The sequence below is a fragment of the Oncorhynchus mykiss genome, chromosome 18, assembly GCF_013265735.2.
Source record: "Oncorhynchus mykiss isolate Arlee chromosome 18, USDA_OmykA_1.1, whole genome shotgun sequence".
Classification (NCBI taxonomy): Eukaryota; Metazoa; Chordata; class Actinopteri; order Salmoniformes; family Salmonidae; genus Oncorhynchus; species Oncorhynchus mykiss.
Window position 1 is genome coordinate 10,745,542 of NC_048582.1, and position 10,000 is coordinate 10,755,541.

At 52.0% G+C, this 10,000-nt stretch overlaps 1 protein-coding gene across 1 annotated transcript in view; it reads left to right on the forward strand.

Moving 5' to 3' along the window:
- Window positions 1–10,000, forward strand: part of LOC110510737 (receptor tyrosine-protein kinase erbB-4-like) — a 466,703-nt gene that overhangs the window by 355,914 nt on the left and 100,789 nt on the right. The window contains exon 13 of the mRNA XM_036951778.1: window positions 687–819. Coding sequence (XP_036807673.1) covers window positions 687–819 — 133 coding nt within the window. The remainder of the gene's footprint in view (window positions 1–686; window positions 820–10,000) is intronic.

A 10,000-nucleotide genomic window follows, 5' to 3' on the forward strand; every position in this document is an offset into this window, starting at 1 on the left:
GATGTCATTAGCGTGTTAATGAGTCTTGCGGTGTGCTGTGGGATCAATAACCCTGTTAGGAGGCCTCTTCATTAGTCTCGCATCCAGCCATCGACCAGCCCAGACAATGGAGGGGGAGCTGTGGAAGTGGATTGGGACAGGGGGACAGGGGGACATGGCAGACGGCTCACCCCAGGGAATGTGTCACTCACTGGGGCAGTCGATGAGGAAAGTGGATGGGCTTGTGGAGGTCAGCGGGGAGTGTCGTCAGACGCAGTGTCTATTGACTGTTTAAGTTTAAAACAGTGTTTTACAGTATTGTAACAGGCCTGGGCAGAAAGAATGGTAGAGGTATGGGAAATACTGGTGACCACACACACACACACACACACACACACACACACACACACACACACACACACACACACACACACACACACACTACCCTTTAGGTTACTTTCATCATGCGTTAGCACATATTGCCAATATAACATCCATGTTCTCACTTTATTGTGCTGTCATGAACAACTTTGTAATTTTCTACTTCATATCGCTGTGTCCCTGATGTGTGTGTGTGAGTGTGTGTGAGTGTGTGTGAGTGTGTGCGCACGTGCACAAACGCGTGCGTGTTTGTTCATTTGTTTGCACTTGTGTGTGTTCTCGGGTCCATCTGTGTGTGTGTGTTCATATGTGTGTGTGCTCCACAGCCCAACAGAGGATGGTGTGTGACCGGCTGTGTTCTGAAGATGGTTGCTGGGGTCCAGGGCCTAACCAGTGCCTCTCCTGTCGTTACTTTAGCCGAGGACGTTCCTGTGTGCCGTCCTGCAACCTCTATGACGGGTGAGTTGACCAATCACATCCTCAGAATGACAGGACCTGACCAGTGCTGCTGGCGCGATATCGACCAATGAATGGAGAGATGGCAGACATGACAGTATTGAATGTATGTTGGGTTTCATTCAAATCATTGTAGGTAGATATTTCCATTCTGGACACTTAACAGGGAATACTTCTTCGTAGTCTTCCTCTCTTCCTCACCATATCCTGGCTGGGTGGAAGTAATGAAAATGCCCTGAATTACAATACAATGAGCTTATTCTGGGTGAATAAACAAACGTGACTCTTACGGTGTCAAGTTAGGCTGTCCCCACAGGGGGAACCAGGGTCTGGTGTCAGGTTAGCCTGTCCCCACAGGGGGAACCAGGGTCTGGTGTCAGGTTAGCCTGTCCCCACAGGGGGAACCAGGGTCTGGTGTCAGGTTAGCCTGTCCCCACAGGGGGAACCAGGGTCTGGTGTCAGGTTAGCCTGTCCCCACAGGGGGAATCAGGGTCTGGTGTCAGGTTAGCCTGTTCCCACAGGGGGAATCAGGGTCTGGTGTCAGGTTAGGCTGTACCCACAGGGGGAACCAGGGTCTGGTGTCAGGTTAGGCTGTACCCACAGGGGGAACCAGGGTCTGGTGTCAGGTTAGGCTGTATCTACAGGGGGAATCAGGGTCTGGTGTCAGGTTAGCCTGTCCCCACAGGGGGAATCAGGGTCTGGTGTCAGGTTAGCCTGTCCCCACAGGGGGAACCAGGGTCTGGTGTCAGGTTAGCCTGTACCCACAGGGGGAACCAAGGTCTGGTGTCAGGTTAGACTGTACCCACAGGGGGAACCAGGGTCTGGTGTCAGGTTAGGCTGTACCCACAGGGGGAATCAGGGTCTGGTGTCAGGTTAGCCTGTCCCCACAGGGGGAACCAGGGTCTGGTGTCAGGTTAGGCTGTACCCACAGGGGGAACCAGGGTCTGGTGTCAGGTTAGGCTGTACCCACAGGGGGAACCAGGGTCTGGTGTCAGGTTAGCCTGTCCCCACAGGGGGAACCAGGGTCTGGTGTCAGGTTAGCCTGTCCCCACAGGGGGAACCAGGGTCTGGTGTCAGGTTAGCCTGTCCCCACAGGGGGAACCAGGGTCTGGTGTCAGGTTAGCCTGTCCCCACAGGGGGAACCAGGGTCTGGTGTCAGGTTAGGCTGTACCCACAGGGGGAACCAGGGTCTGGTGTCAGGTTAGCCTGTCCCCACAGGGGGAATCAGGGTCTGGTGTCAGGTTAGGCTGTACCCACAGGGGGAACCAGGGTCTGGTGTCAGGTTAGGCTGTACCCACAGGGGGAACCAGGGTCTGGTGTCAGGTTAGGCTGTACCTACAGGGGGAATCAGGGTCTGGTGTCAGGTTAGCCTGTCCCCACAGGGGGAATCAGGGTCTGGTGTCAGGTTAGCCTGTCCCCACAGGGGGAACCAGGGTCTGGTGTCAGGTTAGCCTGTACCCACAGGGGGAACCAGGGTCTGGTGTCAGGTTAGACTGTACCCACAGGGGGAACCAGGGTCTGGTGTCAGGTTAGGCTGTACCCACAGGGGGAACCAGGGTCTGGTGTCAGGTTAGCCTGTCCCCACAGGGGGAACCAGGGTCTGGTGTCAGGTTAGGCTGTACCCACAGGGGGAACCAGGGTCTGGTGTCAGGTTAGGCTGTACCCACAGGGGGAACCAGGGTCTGGTGTCAGGTTAGGCTGTACCCACAGGGGGAACCAGGGTCTGGTGTCAGGTTAGCCTGTCCCCGCAGGGGGAACCAGGGTCTGGTGTTAGGTTAGGCTGTACCCACAGGGGGAACCAGGGTCTGGTGTCAGGTTAGGCTGTACCCACAGGGGGAACCAGGGTCTGGTGTCAGGTTAGCCTGTCCCCACAGGGGGAACCAGGGTCTGGTGTCAGGCTAGGCTGTACCCACAGGGGGAACCAGGGTCTGGTGTCAGGTTAGGCTGTACCCACAGGGGGAATCAGGGTCTGGTGTCAGGTTAGCCTGTACCCACAGGGGGAATCAGGGTCTGGTGTCAGGTTAGGCTGTACCCACAGGGGGAACCAGGGTCTGGTGTCAGGTTAGGCTGTACCCACAGGGGGAACCAGGGTCTGGTGTCAGGTTAGGCTGTACCCACAGGGGGAACCAGGGTCTGGTGTCAGGTTAGGCTGTACCCACAGGGGGAACCAGGGTCTGGTGTCTGGTTAGGCTGTACCCACAGGGGGAACCAGGGTCTGGTGTCAGGTTAGGCTGTACCCACAGGGGGAACCAGGGTCTGGTGTCAGGTTAGGTTATACCTACAGGGGAATCAGGGTCTGGTGTCAGGTTAGGCTGTACCCACAGGGGGAATCAGGGTCTGGTGTCAGGTTAGGCTGTACCCACAGGGGGAATCAGGGTCTGGTGTCAGGTTAGGCTGTACCCACAGGGGGAACCAGGGTCTGGTGTCAGGTTAGTCTGTACCCACAGGGGGAACCAGGGTCTGGTGTCAGGTTAGGCTGTACCCACAGGGGGAACCAGGGTCTGGTGTCAGGTTAGGCTGTCCCCACAGGGGGAACCAGGGTCTGGTGTCAGGTTAGGCTGTACCCACAGGGGGAACCAGGGTCTGGTGTCAGGTTAGGCTGTACCCACAGGGGGAACCAGGGTCTGGTGTCAGGTTAGGCTGTACCCACAGGGGAACCAGGGTCTGGTGTCAGGTTAGGCTGTACCCACAGGGGGACCAGGGTCTGGTGTCAGGTTAGCCTGTACCCACAGGGGGAACCAGGGTCTGGTGTCAGGTTAGCCTGTCCCCACAGGGGGAATCAGGGTCTGGTGTCAGGTTAGGCTGTCCCCACAGGGGGAACCAGGGTCTGGTGTCAGGTTAGGCTGTCCCCACAGGGGGAACCAGGGTCTGGTGTCAGGTTAGCCTGTCCCCACAGGGGGAATCAGGGTCTGGTGTCAGGTTAGGCTGTCCCCACAGGGGGAATCAGGGTCTGGTGTCAGGTTAGCCTGTACCCACAGGGGGAATCAGGGTCTGGTGTCAGGTTAGGCTGTCCCCACAGGGGGAACCAGGGTCTGGTGTCAGGTTAGCCTGTCCTCACAGAGGGCACCAGTGTCTGTGTTACTCCATCACGCCCATTTCTCCTCTCAGTGTGCTTTATGTGGGAGGAGGTGTTTGAAGTCGGCAGGAAAAACAGCTCACAGCTGAGACTTTGAAGAAGATGAAGAGGAGAAGGGGGGTAAAGAGCAGCTGGATAACGACGTCCTCTTTGAGAACCGAGCTGTGATCACGTGGAGAGGCAGGAGGCAGGAGGTGGTACATGACGTCTTGATTTATCGGCTTACCTCGTAGACAGAGCACTGCAGACATGTACTAGACTTGTGTTCAACAGTATGTGTTGTCCTCCCAATGCTTTAGCTGCTCTTCATTGAGCTCGCATGCAAAATGCAAACCCTGCAAATCTGTCCTTCCTATAGCCTCCTATAGCCTCCTTTAACCTCCTATAGCCTCCTATAATCTCCTATAACATCCTAAAGCCTCCCATAACCTCCTCTAGCCTCCTATAGCCTCCTCTAGCCTCCTATAGCCTCCTATAGCCTCCTATAGCCTCCTTTAATCTCCTATAGCCTCCTATAGCCTCCTATAACCTCCTATAAACTCATATAGCCTCCTATAGCCTCTTATAACCTCCTCTAGCCTCCTATAACCTCCTATAGCCTCCTATAACCCTCCTATAACCTCCTATAGCCTCCTATAACCCTCCTATAACCCTCCTGTAGCCTCCTATAACCTCCTATAACCTCCTGTAGCCTCCTGTAACCCTCCTATAGCCTCCTGTAACCCTCCTATAGCCTCCTATAACCTCCTGTAACCCTCCTGTAGCCCTCCTATAGCCCTCCTTAAGCCTCCTGTAGCCTCTTGTAGCCCTCATGTAGCCTCCTGTAGCCCTCCTATAGCCTCCTGTAGCCCTCCTTTAGCCTCCTGTAGCCCTCCTATAGCCTCCTATAACCTCCTATAGCCTCCTATAACCCTCCTTTAACCCTCCTATAACCTACTATAACCTCCTGTAGCCTCCTGTAGCCCTCCTGTATCCCTCCTGTAGCCTCTTGTAGCCCTCCTGTAGCCTCCTGTAGCCCTCCTATAGCCTCCTATAGCCCTCACATAAGCTCCTATAACCTCCTATAGCCTCCCATAACCTCCTATAGCCCTCCTATAACCTCCTATTGCCTCCCATAACCTCCTATAGCCTTCTATAGCTTCCTATAGCCTCCTATATCCTCCTATAAACTCCTATAACCCTCCTACAGCCTCCTGTAGCCCTCCTATAGCCCCCCTATAGCCTACTGTAGCCTCCGATAACCCTCCTATAGCCCTCCTATAACCCTCCTGTAGCCCTCCTGTAGCCTCCGATAGCCCTCCTGTAGCCCTCCTATAGCCTCCTTAAGCCTCCTGTAGCCCTCCTGTAGCCTCCTATAACCTCCTATAGCCTCCTATAGCCTCCTATAACCTCCTATAGCTTCCTATAGCCTCCTATAGCCTCCTATAGCCTCCTATAACCCTCCTATAACCTCCTATAGCCTCCTATAACCCTCCTATAACCCTAGCTGTAGCCTCCTATAACCTCCTATAACCTCCTGTAGCCTCCTGTAACCCTCCTGTAGCCTCCTGTAGCCCTCCTATAGCCTCCTATAACCTCCTATAGCCTCCTGTAGCCCTCCTGTAGCCCTCCCGTAGCCCTCCTATAGCCTCCTTAACCCTCCTATAGCCTCCTATAACCTCCTATAGCCTCCTATAACCCTCCTATAACCTCCTATAGCCTCCTATAACCCTCCTTTAACCCTCCTATAACCTACTATAACCTCCTGTAGCCTCCTGTAGCCCTCCTGTATCCCTCCTGTAGCCTCTTGTAGCCCTCATGTAGCCTCCTGTAGCCCTCCTATAGCATCCTATAGCCCTCACATAAGCTCCTATAACCTCCTATAGCCTCCCATAACCTCCTATAGCCCTCCTATAACCTCCTATTGCCTCCCATAACCTCCTATAGCCTTCTATAGCTTCCTATAGCCTCCTATATCCTCCTATAAACTCCTATAACCCTCCTACAGCCTCCTGTAGCCCTCCTATAGCCCCCCTATAGCCTACTGTAGCCTCCGATAACCCTCCTATAGCCCCCCTTTAACCCTCCTGTAGCCCTCCTGTAGCCTCCTATAGCCCTCCTGTAGCCCTCCTATAGCCCTCCTGTAGCCCTCCTATAGCCCTCCTGTAGCCCTCCTATAGCCTCCTACAGCCTCCTATAACCTCCTATAGCCTCCCATAACCTCCTATAGCCTCCCATAACCTCCTATAGCCCTCACATAACCTCCTATAGCCTCCTAAAGCATCCTATAACCTCCTATAGCCTCATAAAACCTCATATAGCCTCCTATAACCTCCTATAGCCTCCCATAACCTCCTATAGCCCTCACATCACCTCCTATAGCCTCCTATAACCTCCTATAGCCTCATAAAACCTCCTATAGCCTCCTATAACCTCGTATAGCCTCCCATAACCTCCTATAGCCCTCCTATAAACTCCTATAACCCTCCTATAACCTCCTATAGCCTCCTATAGCCTCCTATAGCCTCCTAAAACCCCCTATAGCCTCCTATAACCTCCTATAACCTCCTGTAGCCTCCTGTAACCTCCTATAGCTTCCTATAGCCTCCTATAGCCTCCTATAGCCTCCTATAGCCTCCTATAACCTCCTATAACTCTTATAGCCTCCTATAGCCTCTTATAACCTCCTATAGGCTCTTATAACCTCCTATAGCCTCCTATAACCTCCTATAGCCTCCTATAACCCTCCTATAACCTCCTATAGCCTCCTGTAACCCTCCTGTAACCCTCCTGTAGCCTCCTGTAGCCCTCCTATAGCCTCCTATAACCTCCTATAGCCTCCTGTAGCCCTCCCGTAGCCCTCCTATAGCCTCCTTAAGCCTCCTGTAGCCCTCCTGTAGCCTCCTGTAGCCCTCCTATAGCCTCCTATAACCTCCTATAGCCTCCTATAACCCTCCTATAACCTCCTATAGCCTCCTATAACCCTCCTTTAACCCTCCTATAACCTACTATAACCTCCTGTAGCCTCCTGTAGCCCTCCTGTATCCCTCCTGTAGCCTCTTGTAGCCCTCATGTAGCCTCCTGTAGCCCTCCTATAGCCTCCTATAGCCCTCACATAAGCTCCTATAACCTCCTATAGCCTCCCATAACCTCCTATAGCCCTCCTATAACCTCCTATTGCCTCCCATAACCTCCTATAGCCTTCTATAGCTTCCTATAGCCTCCTACATCCTCCTATAAACTCCTATAACCCTCCTACAGCCTCCTGTAGCCCTCCTATAGCCCCCCTATAGCCTACTGTAGCCTCCGATAACCCTCCTATAGCCCCCCTTTAACCCTCCTGTAGCCCTCCTGTAGCCTCCTATAGCCCTCCTGTAGCCCTCCTATAGCCCTCCTGTAGCCCTATAGCCCTCCTGTAGCCCTCCTATAGCCTCCTACAGCCTCCTATAACCTCCTATAGCCTCCCATAACCTCCTATAGCCTCCCATAACCTCCTATAGCCCTCACATAACCTCCTATAGCCTCCTAAAGCATCCTATAACCTCCTATAGCCTCATAAAACCTCCTATAACCTCCTATAGCCTCCCATAACCTCCTATAGCCCTCACATCACCTCCTATAGCCTCCTATAACCTCCTATAGCCTCATAAAACCTCCTATAGCCTCCTATAACCTCGTATAGCCTCCCATAACCTCCTATAGCCCTCCTATAAACTCCTATAACCCTCCTATAACCTCCTATAGCCTCCTATAGCCTCCTATAGCCTCCTAAAACCCCCTATAGCCTCCTATAACCTCCTATAACCTCCTGTAGCCTCCTGTAGCCCTCCTGTAGCCCTCCTGTAGCCCTCCTGTAGCCCTCCTATAGCCTCCTATAACCTCCTATAACCTCCTATAGCCTCCTGTAGCCCTCCTTTAGCCATCCTTAAGCCTCCTGTAGCCCTCCTATAGCCCTCCTGTAGACTCCTGTAGCCCTCCTATAGCCTCCTATAACCTCCTATAACCTCCTATAGCCTCCTGTAGCCCTCCCGTAGCCCTCCTGTAGCCCCCCTATAGCCTCCTATAACCTCCTATAACCTCCTGTATCCCTCCTATCACCTCCTGTAGCCCTCCTGTAGCCCTCCTGCAGCCTCCTGCACCCCTCCTGTAGCCCTCCTATAGCCTCGTGTAGCCTCCTATAGCCCCCCTATAGCCTACTGTAGCCTCCTATAACCCTCCTATAGCCTCCTGTATCCCTCCTGTAGTCTCCTATAGCCCTCCTGTAGCCTCCTATAGCCCCCCTATAGCCTACTGTAGCCTCCTATAGCCCTCCTATAACCCTCCTGTAGCCCTCCTGTAGCCTCCTTAGCCCTCCTGTAGCCCTCCTATAGCCTCCTGTAGCCTCCATAACCTCCTGTAGCTCTCCTGTAGCCCTCCTATAGCTAATGGCTATACAGTTGTGGCCAAAAGTTTTGAGAATGACACAAATATTAATTTCAGTGTCTTTAGATATTTTTGTCAGATGTTACTATGGAATACTGAAGTATAATTACAAATATTTCATAAGGGTCAAAGGCTTTTATTGACAACTACGTGAAGTTGATGCAAAGAGTCAGTATTTGCAGTGTTGACCCTTCTTTTTCAAGACCTCTGCAATCCGCCCTGGCATGCTGTTAATTAACTTCTGGGCCACATCCTGACTGATGGCAGCCCATTCTTGCATAATCAATGCTTGGAGATAATCAGAATTTGTGGGTTTTTGTTTGTCCACCCGCCTCTTGGGGATTGACCATAAATTCTCAATGGGATTAAGATCTGGGGTGTTTCCTGGCCATGGACCCATAATATCTGTTTTGTTCCCCGAGCCACTTAGTTATCACTTTTGCCTTATGGCAAGGTGCTCCATCATGCTGGAAAAGGCATTGTTCGTAATCAAACTGTTCCTGGATGGTTGGGAGAAGTTGGTACCATTCTTTATTCTTGGCTGTGTTCTCAGCCACTCCCTTGGCTGAGAAGCAACCCCACACATGAATGGTCTCAGGATGCTTTACTGTTGGCATAACACAGGACTGATGGTAGCGCTGACCTTGTCTTCTCCGGACAATATTTTTTCCGGATGCCCCAAACAATCACAAAGGGGATTCATCAGATAAAATTACTTTACCCCAGTCCTCAGCAGTCCAATCCCTGTACCTTTTGCAGTATATCAGTCTGTCCCTGATGTTTTTCCTGGAGAGAAGTGGCTTCTTTGCTGCCCTTCTTGACACTAGGCCATCCTCCAAAAGTCTTCGCCTCAATGTGCATGCAGATGCACTCACACCTGCCTGCTGCCATTCCTGAGCAAGCTCTGTACTGGTGATGCCCCGATCCCACAGCTGAATCATCTTTAGGAGACGGTTCTGGTGCTTGCTGGACTTTCTTGGGTGCCCTGAAGCCTTCTTCACAACAATTGAACCACTCTCCTTGAAGTTCTTGATGATCCGATAAATGGTTGATTTAGGTGCAATCTTACTGGCAGCAATATCCTTGCCTGTGAAGCCCTTTTTGTGCAAAGCAATGATGACGGCACGTATTTCCTTGCAGGTAACCATGGTTGACAGAGGAAGAACAATGCTTCCAAGCACCACCCTCCTTTTGAAGCTTCCAGTCTGTTATTCAAACTCAATCAGCATGACAGAGTGATCTCCAGCCTTGTCCTTGTCAACACTCATACCCGTGTTAACGAGATAATCACTGACATGATGTCAGCTGGTCCTTTTGTGGCAGGGCTGAAATGCAGTGGAAATGTTTTTGGTGGATTCTTCATAACATTCTGGAGTACATGCAAATTGCCATCATACAAACTGAGGCAGCAGACTTTGTGAAAATTAATAGTTGTGTCATTCTCAAAACCTTTGGCCACGACTGCAGTCAAACTGATTGGCTTCTGGTTTTAAAAACTAGGCCTCTTTAACTCTCCATCTCTGTGCCTTTCTAAATGAGAGTCAAGTTAATTCTCACACTGAAAGGCCAGCGAATTAAAGAACGGGGAGAAAGAGTGAAAAAATCCTGTGCGCTCGTGGCCGCGGGGGAACGGAGGGAGGAGGATTAGAAAACCTTGAAAGTGTTTAATTAAAAAAGTTGTTCTCGTGAGTTGGCCGTGTGGCGTCA